Raw genomic sequence first — 15,485 nt, forward strand, 5'->3', positions numbered from 1 at the left:
ATTTGTTAATGATAGAAGTGTTAATACTAAAATAACTATAAGAAATACTGATGATATATGTAGGAATTGAGGCCTGGTGTAAGTAAGTTTGTTGTAATTAGGTTTTTTATCCTAAGTTGACAATTGCTACTTAGGAAATTAAAAAAGCAGTACGTTCCCTTGCTATACCCTATTTATCTTCACACAGTTAATTTTTTTCAGAAGGGACCGAGTGAAAAGCACACACCACATGACAAAGACATAAAAGTTTCTTACAACTCACTCCCCTTACCCTACACAATCCATCTTTTATTCAGCAAATTAAGTAAACACTATATGGTAACCAATACAACAAACTACAAAGTTCAAGCTACCATAACACAACAGTTCAGGAGAAAGAAGTTAAGACGGTCTTTGTATCCCTCAATGCACCTCCATTGCAATTCCTTGCTCTCGGGTTCCGGTTTGCAAGTGTAGATTGTCATCCCCTTGCCATTGTCATTCCCACTTGAAATGGAAGATGAGAATCCAATCACCAACAGTTCATTGCCAAGTGACTTGAAAGCCACTCCCCATCCTTGATGAAGATCAGCTCTAACCGGCGCTGCTCCCAATTTCTTCCATGTGTTGCTGTTCTTAATGTAAACCCTCAACTCATTTGAAGATGTTTTGAGAGAGTAAAGCTCGTTGTTCACTACCGCAAGAAGGGGCGGAGATTGCTGTGTTGCGACCTGATTATCATCATCTTTCAACATGTCTGGTATCAGTTCCCATGTGTTTTTATCCTGATTATAAGCTTCCCCACAAGTGAGTTCATTGTTATTTTCATCTTTCCCTCCGATTACGTAAAACTTGTTGTCCATGAAACAACCTGAGCAAAACTTCCTCGGCTTATGCATACATTTGAGATTCTCCCATGACTTTGTCTCAGGATTATATTTCTCAGCTGAGTTCAACACTTTGGCCCCTTTTAACCCCATCCCAATCCCACCAGCTACAAAACCAAAGGTACCACAAGTGGCTGATGCGAACAAACATCGAGGATCGATCATGAAAGGCCCTTTGATCCATTTACTGGTTTCAAGTTCAAATCTCCACACAACATAGCCATCAGTGGTCTCCCAGCCGGCGACAATCAAATGACTCCCAGCACAAAGTGACTCCCTATCTCCACCAATAAAACTCACATCTCTAGATGGCAACTCTGGGAGCTTCCTGCAACACTTGAATAGCCTATCAAATGCCCACCAAGAATTGCCCCCACTAGCCGACATGAATATAGATGATTCTTTAAACCCAATTTGCCTCCTAATCTTAAATAACTCACCACTCTTTAAAATCTGTAAGAAATGCTTGTTTAGTAAGTAAAGTTTCCAATATTCCGATCGAGGAAATCGAGCCAATATCAAATTCTCTAACTCATCACAGAGCTGAGGAACATAAGAGTAATCTGCATCCTGAGGTTCTACACCTGAGGAAGAATCACTATGGTTCAGATTCGGTTCTCTTTTCGCTTTGCAAATCCGAATCTTTCGGCATGGGGGCATAAGAAAGCTATCCGCAGCCATGTTTTCAGAGAAAACAGGCAAAGGATTACATAGAAAAACACCCTACAAAACCCCAAACCAGATTATTTCAGAAACCATCAATCTAGTTTATGCATATGAAAGAACAACCTGATATAAATAATCACCTGAATTGAATCCAAAACAGACAAATATGGAAGTTTCCATGAATCAGAAACTAGGAACAAGGAAGTATTTTCACATCAGCAGTTGATCAAACATTCAAAAGACAATAAAACTCACATGCACACTTTAAAATGCAAACTTTCAATCTTTTAACACTATCCTACATAAAAATTTTAGATTTTTATTACTTGAAAGTGATCAAAGATTGAAAAAGTTCCATTCATGAACCAACATAGATATGAAAACAGCCAAAAGGGTATCTAAAAATCATCAAAATAAAGCTAAAACAACAAAATACAACATCAAATGAATCAAAATAGAAGAAAACAAAAAAGAAAAATAGAGAAACAAGAGTTCAGAGAGTGTGAAAAGGAGAAAGCTTACCAGAAAAGGGGGAAAGAGTTAATTACAGTCTATAGATCTTAAACATGAGCACAAACTCTTTAACATTTGAAGTAAAGGAAGAGAGAGAAGAGATGATATATAGGAAAAGAAAAGAAATTAAAGGGGTATTACAGAAATGAATTTACAATTGCAAGTACCCCTATTTGCTGGAGATTTTTATTCTTAATTTGGTATGGCGCATATTGTTGGGATTACAACATGATGCATTTGGTTTTATTATTTTATTATTTATTACTCTTATTTAATGCTTATATATTTTAATTGCTTAACATCTCTAATCTAGTATTTGTCTTGTTCTTGAACTTTTTCCTACTACTTAAAATTGGTGGAAGAAAATGTTTTATATGAACACTTACTATTATATACTTTTGAACCTTAATTGCATTTTTTTATTTCATCTTTCATTAAAGTTGTAATGGATTACATTGTTAAAGATTTAGGACCAATTGATGAAAACATATTTCTTTTTCAATTGATTTCTTTTTAATCTTTGAATTTAGAACTTAATTGTGGATTTTATGAAAACTACTGCTTTCAATAGGCTTTAGGGAAAGAAAGCTAAAGCAATAAATAAGTAGAAAAAAGAAATTTGAAAGCCTATAAGCTATATCACATGATACACCACTTAATTTGGCAAGAAAATGTAAGCAGTTGGTTTAATTACCATTTAGGTCTTTGTGAGTTTTGAAATGGAATATATTAGTCTCTCTTGAAAAAAATTAGTTTAGTGTTTATTTATGGGTCTTTCACTACTTTTTGTTTTATTTAAGTGTCATATTATTATTTACCTATAGTGCATGAGACTTATGCACCGACAACAGGGTAGATCTAGGGGGTTGGCAAGAGCCCCGAGCCCCCTAAAATGGAATTTTTTTTATTTAGGTCCTTTATAGTTTATAAAATTTTAAATTAATAGTGATAAAATTGCACTTTAGCCCCCAAAAATGATAAAAAAATTTGTTTTAATTCTCTAAAAATGATAAAGATATAAACTATTAAAATGCTGAAATTTCATTTTTACTATTATAAAAATATATAATTTAATTTTGCCCCTAAACAAACTTTTTACTTCACCCCTGCCCCCATAAGTCGTATTTCTGAATCTGCCACTGACCGACACCGACGATGCATTAAATATTCTCCCTTTATAATATATTTTTTTTAGTTTTTAAATTTTTTTTATTTTTGTTATTTTTAAATTTTTTTTATGATTTTATATTTTTTGAGATTTTCTATTTTATATAAATTTTCAGTTTTTCTTTTCATTTTTAAGAATAAGCTCGTCAAAGTTCAACATTTATCATGTATTAACAAAATTAATTAGCACTATCTTTGATTATCCTTATTTATTCACTTTTAAAAAATAAAATAAAAATTAAATTACTCCTTTTTTTAGAGGGATAAATTTGACCAATTTTAAAATTAACAAAGACATAAGCGTCTTTAAACTTGTTAACGATTTCAAACCCTCAACAAGCCTTGTATTGTCTTTGTTGGGGGAGGGGGGTTAAACTTTGTTAAGAGCCCGAGCAAATTCATAGTGATTCTGTTAAGATCTTGAAGAGACAACTTGAAGAGTAGATGGGTTCATAAAGTAGGGATCCCTCATTGGGTGCTTGAATATGATAACCATGTGCATTGCATATAGTTGGACTTGAACCCGTAGACTCACAGTGTAGTAATTGGTTAACTAATCTGCACTATTTATCCCACGTTGCCTACATATATGACTAGAAACATTCACATTAACTTTGATTCTTGATAGTATATCCCTTACTAACATTTTTAAGTTGACTAAACAACAATCGAACTTAACTAGTCAAGCCTCCATGTAGTCTTCTATTTTTTTTTCCTACCCGATCATATACACAAATGCATTTCATGCTAATCGAATATTGGTTGAGAACAAAGCATTTCCCTTCTTGCTTTTGAAAATCCATTCAAGAACGAAACTAAGAGGAGTGCACCATGTGCAAGCTTGCTTGCAAAATACGCCCCACAATTGCTTTGAGAAGGACGAGCTAACAAAAATATTAGCCCATGATTCCAATCCTTTTTTACACAACACATGCTCAGGGTCAACTTGGTATTCCTAAGATATCAATTTATCCTTCACTATCATCATCTGAACAATGGCTGGCTAGGTTATGAAAGAGTTTTTGGTATAGAAGAATTGCCCTAGACAATTTCATGCTATGTGACCTTGTTTTGCTTGTGTCTAAGAATGTCCCAAGCCTTGCTTGGTTTATAATCCTCTTGGATCACACCTATCTTTGGGACTAGATCGCTAAGCTTTAATAGTTTTCTCGAGTCCTATTTTATCATCTTAATTCAATTTGATTTTTTTTAACAAGGTCGAGTGAAATAAAATTCGAGTCGAATCGAATCGAATCGAATCGAGTGAAATTGTTTGAGTTAAATTAAAAAAATTAAACATGTCAAATTAAAATCTTATTATAGTATGACTAATTTCATGTTAGAGCACATAAATTTGAAATCATATATATATGAAAATTTTTTCAAAGCAAAATAATAATAATAATGATAAACTTGAATTATTAATTAACTTATTTAGGTCTTCAAAATTATTATTTTATAAATTTTTAAAATTTAACTTTCTAGATATATTATTTAGAATTTTTAAAAACTATATAATTTTTGAATTTTTATAAAAATAAAAATTATTTTGAATTTTTTGTAAGCTTTGTTGAAAGAGAGACAATTTGTTCATTTTAAAATTGGCAAGACCAAAAGGGTATTTACATCAATATGTTATTAAAATTATTCAAGTTATTTGAATTGTAAAATTCAACTCAAAACTCAATTACTCGAAAACTCAATTCGATTAACTTGAAATTCAAATTTTATTTCGATATTTTCAAATCACACACCTACATAAAAGATAACTAAATCTAGAATTCTGGGATTCCATCCAAAAATGCATGCTATGTTAAATGATATTCCAGACTTAGAATTAGCTTAAATAATCACTAAGTAAAAGCATTTAATATTATACTAAAATGGTTGTTTTATATTTATTTGCATTGAATATTATAGTACTGCTTTTGATCAGTGGACATTTAACATTCAAAATACTCAATAAAAACATTTTAAAGCTTTAAGGTGAATTGAAAAATTAAATTATAATTTGAGGGAGTTGGGTGAAATTAACCCTAATATGGGATGTCCAATCATAAAGTAAGATTAGGGCATGAGCATCTGTACTAATCAAGGAATAAATTAGTTAAGAGTAATGGAGGAAAAGGTTGGGGGTGCCACGCCCTCAAACCTAGAAAACCCAACTCCATTGGATAACCTTCCCCTTTTCAACACTTCTTTTTATTTTTTAATGTTTAGGTGTCCACTGATTAGTGGATTTAATAAAATCCAAACATTCACTGTCATAATCTCATTTGTGAGGGATAATTTAATTTAAAGAAGCCCTAATCACCTTTCACTCCATACATTCACAAACACCATGCTAATTAAACCTTGATTTCACCAATACTTCAATTAATTTACCGTCCATATTTCGTAATTTATTAGTTCACAAATATTTTTAAAAATCAATATATGTTTTTTATAAATATATTTTTAATTTTTACCAAATAATTTCTTTTAAATTAACTCTCCCTAAGTTTTATTGTAATTAGGCTACGTATGTTAGCACCACGAGGTTCATGGGTGTGAAAGACTTTAGCATAGATTTTGTTAACTATTACTTCCAAAACACGTGTTAAATCTATATGTATACAAAAGAATTTAACTTAGATTAGGATTATTTTAACAATTAAATTTTAATTACCAATTAAAAAATTAACATATCTTGTTTTAATCAATCCATAGAGGACAAGTATGGGCAGGTGTCATATTTTGAATGAACCTTTAATATATATATATATTAAAATCATTCTAATATAATTTAAATTCTATATAAAATTATTATTATTGAGTAGATTTGTTCATGGGTCAGACTACTCACTCATGCCCGAAGGCCTATCCAAAATTTGGGAGGGTTTAAGCAAAAAAATTAAGCCTATTTAAAATATAGATTGGGCTTGGGCTTGAATATTCAAAGCCCAACCCGACCTATTTTAAGTTTATAATATTTTACATTATGTTATTTAGAACACATTAAAAAATAAACATATACTAAATATATAATACTATTAAAATAAAATAATATAAATATGTAGCAACCTAAAATTTTCACGAGCGCTCTAGTTGAGGTCGTTACGAAATGAAATCTTATTTTGACAATTATTGGAATTTAAAAAAAATCTCAATTTTATTTAAAAGAGGAGCCGCCACCGATCTTTTCTAGGTGTGATCGGAGACTTGTTCAATTCTTTTTTTAAAAGAAAAATTATTTTTAAAATTCTTTTATAAAGAGTCAATTTCAGGTCTGCGTCAAAATACAGAGAAAATGAGAGTTCGGGAGCCGGTTACGCACAGGGAAGGTATTGGCACCCTTGTGACACCCAAAATCGGTATCTCACTAAGCGCGTGTTGTCTTAAATTTTAAAAATACGAGTTCCATTTAATATTTAATTGTGATCCGATCGAAAATTGAGAATTTTGATAAATTACATATTATTATATTTTATATATTTTAAAATGCAATTTGATAATTTACGAGTAATTACAAAAATAAAGATTTTATTATTTTTAAAAACGAGAATTTTTGAATTTCTCAATTTTTAGAAGGGCGTCCCGTATTTAACAAAAATCCATGATATCCACCCAACATAGCAGTGAAATCAATGGCTTAATGTTAAACCGATTCGTTGCCTTATGTATTGAAATGATTTTAAATTTAAAATTGCAAATAAAGTGAACATAATAATATTTCTAAAAGGCTATTTAAAGATGCTAATTTAATTAAAATGAGATATCATTTAAATACATGGACTAAATAAATAAAAACGGATTAAGAGTTTACCAAAAGCCCAAAGTTATGGGCTTGATCCAATGGGTTGCACAATTCGGGTCCCTTTTTTCTTTTTTTACTTTGGGCCACTGCTGGGTTGGGCAACTGTTGGTGTTGGGCTACTGTTGGACAGGCCTCCACTAGATTGGGCCGCTGCTGGAGTTTGCTGGATTGGGCCGTTGCTGGAATTGGTCTGCTACTAAACGGGCTAACTGGATTGGGCTGCTGCTAAGCTGGCCTGCTACTGCTGTTGCTGCAACGAGTCGAATCTGGTTCGGTGATATGGGTCGGGTCGGGTTCGGTGGTACAAGTCGGGTCGGACCGACTATTCTCCTTTTTACTTTTTTTCTTCTTTCCTTTCTTTTTCTCTCAACTCTAACCTTAGCCCTCACTTGCTGCCGACATTTATTTTACTCGACGGTGCGACGGCTGCTAGTATTCTTCTTTTTCCTCTCTTCTCCTCTCTTCATTCTTCGTTTCTCTTTTTCTCTCCTCTCTTCTTTTTTTCTTTTCTCATTTCTCTTTTTTTTCTTTTTATTTATTTCTTTTCAAAATTTTCGAAGATCTAAAGGTGCCGGGGCCCGTTTCGATCACTGTCGCTGGGGTTCCCGTCAGCCCTCGGTGGCCGTAGCCGGATTCTCCTTTTCCGTTGGCGTCTCCCTTCAAAAGGTGAGTTGTATTTTTACTTTTATTTTTATTTTGGTTGTCTTGGTTGTTCGGGCTTCGGTGATGGTAGAAAAGGAAGGGTAATGGGTCGGCGATGGGCGGTAACGGTGGTGATAGGAGAAGTGGCAGCGGTGGGATAAAGGTAAACCGAATTTTTTCTTTTTTGAAGTTTTCTTTGCTGTTTTTTTTATTTTCTTGGCTGCCCTTTTTTTGAAAAGAAAAAAGTCCTTTTATTGCTATTGATTTCTCCTTCTTCCTCTCTGTTTTCAGGTAGTAGTGGAGGGCCATCATGAGCCTAGGCTGGCCGCCGAAAATAGCTGAGGGTGGGGGCGCGAAGTACGCCTGGCTACTGTTAGGGGACAGTCTGACGCGCCAGAAAGACTGGATTGTAGAGGACGCAAAACTCCCAGGGCTAAAATGTAATTTTAAAAAAAGTGAGGGGCTAAAATGTAATTTTAGAAATAGTGGGGCCAAAATGTAAATTGTATTTTTTATATTTTTTTCTAATTTTCCTTTTTTCTTATTATTATTTTCTTATTATTATTTAAAAATTAATATAACATAAAAAAAACTAAAAACACTAATGGGCTAAAGCTCAAACAAGTCCAAAATTAAATTGGTATAAGCCCAATTATCAAATCACAACAGGCACAGTCATTGGGCCCATATGAGATAGGCCCAAACTCTTAATCCATTGATCCAAAAATACTTCGAGCTCAAATTATCCAAACCCGTAAAATTTAAAATTAAAACACGAAATTCGAACCAGATAAAATTCAATGATTACAAAATATATATTTAAAAATTTAAAAATATTTTAGGCTAGACCTAAAATGAGGTTGGGTTACACCAAAATTTTAATATCTTTGACTTTTTATTAATATATTCTTATAACATAACTTAACCCAATTAGAAAATAACTTCTATAAAAATTCCTATTTTATAAAAATAAAAATCTTTTAAAATGAAATTACCGGAGAACTGTCATCTATTTAAAAGATTTTTTTACATAATTTGTTTTCTTTCTCTTTAGAAAGAGTGGTGATCTAGTAATTATTTATTACTGAGATATTTTATGTAAATGCAACATTTAATATTTATATTAAAAATGCTTAAGTTACCTAATAAAATAGTAAAAAATTATGAGATTTAACTTTGTTGTGGGTGAGAATATCTTCGAGCCACAATGGTGAGACCACTTCAAATTATGTACGCTTAGAGCGAGCTAGTGAGCATCCCTCAAACAAGGGCGGTGATATGTACTTTTTTGGCAAGTGACTTGAATGAGCTTCATAGCCTTTCCACAGTGAGCGAGGGTCATATGGTCACCTTACGAAATCGAAAGATTCCTTGGGTACGCTCGGAGGTGCCTTAGGAATGTTGGGAAACTTGTGAGCTTTATAAGGGCAAGGATAGCTGCTTTTTGAGGTTAGCGGACCTCATGAAGCCTTTTGGAGTATGGAAAGGCTTATGACAAGGTTGACGAGCTAGGGTGGGCCTTATGGGTGCGACTAGAGGGTTTAACAAAATTGATAGAGTTATGAAATCTCAGGGATAAATCTGAATTAAACAACGAACAATAACGAATAGAGAAAAATTAGACACAAATATTTACGTGAAAAAAACTCCTCTAATGAAGATAAAAATCACGGGTAAAGAAAATTTCACTAAAACGTCAAATAACCGTAGAGGAGTACAAGATGGAAAAATAAAAACAAACTCAAACCCAAAATGCACTTGTATTTTTTGAACAAATTGATTTAATAAAAATATCTTTTAATTACATTAATATCCTTTTTATATTTTCGTCGATGGTTTTGCATGCAAAGCAAAATGAAAGTAATTATTAGATCACTAATCATCTAATGTTTCACTAATACTAAGTGGTATTAAGTGGTCAGATCATAATATGAATATAACACCCCTAACCCATATTCGTCGTCGGAATAGGGTTACGGAGCATTACCAGAATTTACATTTCAGAACTATCAAAATTTTAAAACATTTAATTCATATCATCAATCACAGCAAAATTAATCAATAGCATACATATTGTCCCTTATACGAGCCATCGAGGCCTTAAAAACACATTAGAAACAAATCGAGACTAAATCGAAAACATATAAAAATTTCAGGGAAAAGATAAAAATTTACAAACTGTAGGGGTCACACGGCCATGTGGCCAAGCCGTGTGACTCACACGGCCAATAGACACACCTGTGTCTTAGGTCGTGTTGGTATTCAAAATAAGAGCACATGGCCGTGTCCCAGCCCGTGTAACTCACTGACTTGGGTCACAAGGCCAAACCACACGCCCGTGTGCCAGGCAGTGTGACTCACACGGCCAAGAGACACACCTGTGTCTTAGGTCGTGTTGGTATTCAAAATAGGATCACACGGTCGTGTCCCAGCCCGTGTAACTCACTGACTTGGGTCACAAGGCCAAACCACACGCCCGTGTGCCAGGCCGTGTGCTGGGCCGTGTAAAACCTGACTTGCAACCCTTTGAAAACTACAGGGGACACACGGCCGTGTGTCACACACGGCTGAGACACACGCTCGTGTCTCTGCCCGTGTAGACGAAAATAGGCTATTTTACAAGCCATTTTTCTCACCCTTTTCAACATGTACCTATAATCCTTTTTGCACATATACCTAAGCCCTCAAAAGGCACAAAAATCATGCATAATCAAGCCAAACACATATGGTATAATAACATCCAACCAACATGCCCAAAGGCAACTCAAATGACAACGTTAAAACATGTATAACCATGTATTCAATTTGACCAAAATAATTGATTAACTTCTAACTAAGTTTGCATCATTACACAACATTTAAATTACTTGCCAAAACATACCATTCAGTATCAACTATACCACATAATTATTAGTATCAAAATACATATATGCTTACTATGGAAAAACACCAATTCACAACAAGTTATATGTCATATCTAATATGCGCATTCAACTACTTTTCTATCTACCATCATTCAACCATAACAAGTCATATATCAACCATTACAAGGCTACTTATATACACCTTATAATATATATCATTTTACCAACACAAGGCCAAAATGCAAACTAACCAAATGGTCATTTCCACAACTAAAACACATAGACTAACATTAGCTAAAATACCTATACATGCCATTATAACCTTAACCAAGATATCAAAATCTACCGATATAATCGCTAGATAGTGTGATAAATCTCCGACGAGCTTCCAACCCAATCGAGCTTCCGATAGTCTGAAAAGTAAAGAAAAATAACTACATAAGCAATGAATGCTTAGTAAGATCGTATAAACTTTAATCATATCTATCCATTTCAAATATGAAATTTATACATATCAAGAATAATCATATATCGATACCACACGATTCATGAAACCAAATCCAACAACTCACAAATTAAATAATTCCACAGCATCACTTATACCTATCATCCCTAACAAAGTAGGATTTTATAAAAACTTTAAATCTCTTTCAATTTTCTTCATTTCATCTGCATGTTATTACTTTCCATTGCATTTACTTTCTTTAGCTTAAATAACATCATCAATTTAACTTATCGTTCCATTTTATATGCATAATACACAAGACACAAGCATATCATCAACCATAGCCACAAGCTAGTGCATTTAAACATAGCTCTTTTAGAGTTAATCATATGATAAAGCATTTCATAAGAATTTGCATAATTTAAACCTTACTACTTATTTAAGAGTACAAGTATATTTTCATTTGATCACTTACCATTTCAGTACGACTTATAAGTAAACATAATACCATTCAACCAACAACTTGGCACTTGCCTAAGCATCAAACAGCAACACATGTTAGCATACTTGAACATATTTCATATAAATTCAACATTGATAACCTTATTTTCTCAACATGTCACACTTGAGTTCATTACTCGTCTCAACTTACATAATTACCATGTATCAGCTTATCAAAGATATTCATATATGTACATGTCATGATACATATCATTATCTTACTGTTTCATCATATACATATATCATCCATTTCAATATATCAATATATCATGTACCATCATTTCCATGTATTTCATGTATATACATGTATTAGTTTGTATCGAACTCATATCGTCTCGTAACAAAATTGTGTCCGTTGAACCACTTAGAATATTGTTAGATACGCGAGTAGTACACACGAGGTGTACTGAACTGTAATCCGTCAATTTCTGTACATGTATGCTCATACGAGCTATAAACGGTAAGCTCTTTCGAGCTGAATAACAGTAAGTTCTTTCGAGCTGAATAACAGTAAGTTTTTTCGAGTTGAATAATGATAAGCTCATATGAGCTGAGTATCGGTAAGCTCATAAGAGCTGGAATCAGTAACCTAATGACATGTCATTTGTATCCTACGAATGCCTAAGGTTCAAATGGGGCTCGATATTCTTCGTGTGTCGTTGAATTTTCCTCGTTTCATTATAAGCTAAATTGTATAATAACACACATATATATCGTTTCATTTTCAATAAAATTCATATAATAACATTCAATTTAATCAACAATATGCATAGTATAGTTCATACGAACTTACCTGGCTAAATTGCAGAAATACCAAAGTTCAGAGGCATTTTGGTAATTTTTATTTTCCTTAATTTTCCACCCGATCTTGATCTAAATTAATAATTTCATTCAATATATTAATTTATACAATAAAACAATTCATTTCATACAATTTGGTCATTTTTTACATTTTTACAAAATTACCCATAAAGTTTTACTTTCATTCAATTTAGTCCCTGAGCCCAAAACATGTAAATTAACCACTTTTACAAAGAATTGAGCTTATCTGAATGTTCATGGTATCCAAAACAGCCCATTTATGCAACAATTTCATATTAAATCCTTGTACTTTTATTAATTTAACAAACTAGTCATTAATTGAAAAATTCATCAAAATCACTTAACAAAATACTTTTAAATATAAATCAACATTCCAAATTCATCCTCTAACGTAAAAACTTACAATATTCATCAATGACAACATTCAAAATCTTTAACAGTTTCAAAAATCAAATGTACGTGCTAGCTGGACCTGTAATCACTGAATTTTGCTCGGTTAGAATTTTGGGCCGGGTCGGTCTCGTATGGGCCCAATGATCGGGCCCTTTAAGATTTAATTTTGGAATTGTTTTAGCCCATTTAATTTTTGTTTTAAATATTAATAAAATAGTCATAATGAAATTTTGAAAAAAAAAACAAAAAAAATATAAATTACATTTTGGCCCCTAAACTTTTCTAAATTACATTTCAACCCCTAAACTTTTCTAAATTACATTTCAACCCTTAAACTTTCTCAAAATTTCACTTTGACCCTTAAATTTTCTAGGAATTACATTTTGGCCCTATATTTTCCTAAAATTGCATTTTTACCCCAAATGTTTTGCGTCTTCTACATTTTGGTCCTTCTGGGCATGTCAGACCCCCCAATCAGCAGCCGAGCGTGCTTCCCCTCACCTCCAGCTACTCCGGCAAATGGCCTAGGCCATGATGCCCTCCTCTGCCACCTGAAAACAAGAAGAAAGAGGACAAAAAATGAAGAGATTAAAAAAGGAAAATCAAAAGAGAGAGAGCAATTCGGCAACCAAAAGAAAGAGAGCAGAGAAAATTCAAAAAATAAAAAATAGCAGCAAGAAACTCTCAAATCGGCCGATCCCACACTCACCGCCACCGCACCCACGCCACCACGATCGCCTCCCCACGACCATCATTGCTCCCCGCCGAAGCCAAGCTAAGAAACGAGCAAGCATAAACAAAAGAAAGAAAAATAGCAGCAAGCAAAAATATAGTAAAGAAGAAAGAAGAGAAAAAAGAAGAAGAAGGGAGGAGGGAAAGGAGAACACCGACGACCGTCCCACCACCGCGCCCAGGGGACACCGACGGCGGCGAAAAAGAAGGGCTAGGGCTTCAAGATAAGGAGAAGAGAAAGGAAAAAAGAGAAAAAAAAAGGGAAAGAAAAAGAGAAGAAAAAGAAAAAAACAAAAACAAAAAATACAATAGCCTGGCCAACCGACCCGACGACCCGGATCCGACCCGAATAGCAGACCCGACCCGAGCCATCAGCAGGCCACACCAACAGCAACAGCAGGCCTGTTCAGAAAAAAAAAACAAAAAAAATAGCAAAAAAAAACTGTAAGCCTGCAACCAAAAAAACAAAGCTGGCCCAAACAGCAGCAGGCCAGCCCACATCAACAGCAGCTAACCCAGCAGGCCCCAGGCCCGTCCAACAGCAGCTGACCCCGCAGCCCAGACCCAGCGCAGCAGCAGGCCAAGCAGGCCCCAGGCCCAGCGCACAGCAGTCGGCCCAAATTCGGCAGCCCAACGCCTAGCAGGCCGAAAAAAGAAAAAGAAAAAGGAAAAGGGGCTTTTGGTAATTTCTTAATCTTTTTAATTTAGTCCATTTATTTAAATATTGTTTCATTTAAATTAAATTAGTATTTTTAAAATAGTTTTTTAGAAATATTATTATGATTTTATTTGTATGTTTAAAATAAATAAATAAATAAATCATTTTAACGCATAAGGCAACGAACCGGTTTAGCATCGAGCCGTTGATTTCATCGCTATGTTGGGTGAATATCGATGGCTCGTGTTAAATACGGGACGCCCTTCTAAAAATCGAAAATATTCAAAATTCCTCGTATTTTAATAAAAACTCTCGGTTTTATTAGGATCTCGATTAAATATTAAATTCAATCGGTTTGACACTAATTCTTCGATTTCATTGCCATGTCGGGGTGAATATCGTCAATTCGTGTTAAATACGGTATGTTTTTTAGAAAAAATTCCCGTGTTTCAAAATTTTCGAGTTTAAAAAAATTAGTTTTCAAAAAAAATTCTCGTGTTTCACAATTTTTCGTATTTTAAATTTTTTTTAAAAAAAGAAAAAATTCGAGTTTCAAAAAATGTCGTGTTTTAAAAATTTTCGTGTTTCTAAAATTTCCCTGTTTTAAAAATTCTCGTGTTTCAAAAAAATGTCGTGTTTTAAAAATTTTCGTGTTTCTAAAATTTCCCTGTTTTAAAAATTCTCGTGTTTCAAAAAATGTCGTGTTTTAAAAAAATTTCCGTGTTTCTAAAATTTCCCTGTTTTAAAAATTCTCGTGTTTCAAAAAATGTCGTGTTTTAAAAAATTTCCGTGTTTCTAAAATTTCCGTATTTTAAAAATTCTCGTGTTTTCAAAAATTCTCGTGTTTAAAAAAACTTTAGTTTTTTTTTTTAAATTCGGGCTTCAAAATTCTCGTGTTTTTAAAAAATTTTATTGTGTTTTAATCGGATCACGACTAAATATTAAATTGAACTCGTATTTTTGAAAATTAAGACAACATGCGTTTAACGAGATACCAATTTTGGGCGTCGCGAGGGTGCTAATACCTTCCTCGCGCGTAACCGACTCCCGAACTCTAATTTTCTCTGGATTTTGACGTAGACCTAAAATCGACTCTTTTTTAGAAAATTTGAAAAATAATTTTTCTTTTAAAGAGAATTTATAGGTGTCCGATCACACCTAAAAAATGATCTGTGGCGACTCCTTTTTCAAATAAAATCGAAACACTGTTTTCAAATTTTCAACAATCAATTCGATTAGCGCCCATCGCCAAATTTTTAGGTCGCTACAGGACCTAGTTGCAACGATCTTAGAAACATAAAAATTACAAAAAACTAATAGCTTAGGGGGTTACATGCAAGGAATAAAACATGGTTGAACTTCCATAGCCATGGCTTCTTTCTTCTTTTCATGCGTGAAGAAGACACCAAAATGATGATAT

General features: G+C 33.4%; 1 protein-coding gene across 2 annotated transcripts; it reads right to left on the reverse strand.

The window, feature by feature from the left end:
* Window positions 1-247: 247 nt before the first annotated feature.
* On the reverse strand, window positions 248-2,238 carry LOC105769592 (F-box/kelch-repeat protein At3g27150). 2 transcript variants are annotated; one of them, XM_012590340.2, is made up of 3 exons: window positions 2,055-2,238; window positions 1,673-1,722; window positions 248-1,589 (listed from the first exon to the last, which is right to left on the reverse strand). In XM_012590340.2, exon 3 carries the CDS (start codon window positions 1,545-1,547, stop codon window positions 345-347), a length of 1,203 nt encoding a protein of 400 aa, XP_012445794.1. In that variant the 5' UTR covers window positions 1,548-1,589; window positions 1,673-1,722; window positions 2,055-2,238; the 3' UTR covers window positions 248-344. The 2 variants fall into 2 exon arrangements, with proteins under 2 accessions (XP_012445794.1, XP_012445787.1); XM_012590333.2 differs by lacking the exon at window positions 1,673-1,722.
* Between the last annotated feature and the right edge of the window lie 13,247 nt (window positions 2,239-15,485).

This window comes from Gossypium raimondii, chromosome 7, assembly GCF_025698545.1.
Source record: "Gossypium raimondii isolate GPD5lz chromosome 7, ASM2569854v1, whole genome shotgun sequence".
In the NCBI taxonomy this organism is placed as follows: Eukaryota; Viridiplantae; Streptophyta; class Magnoliopsida; order Malvales; family Malvaceae; genus Gossypium; species Gossypium raimondii.

What these genes read in the sequence shown, in the direction of transcription:
- LOC105769592 (XM_012590333.2), bottom strand. Translation starts at nt 1,547, where the DNA reads ATGGCTGCGGATAGCTTTCTTATGCCCCCATGCCGAAAGATTCGGATT.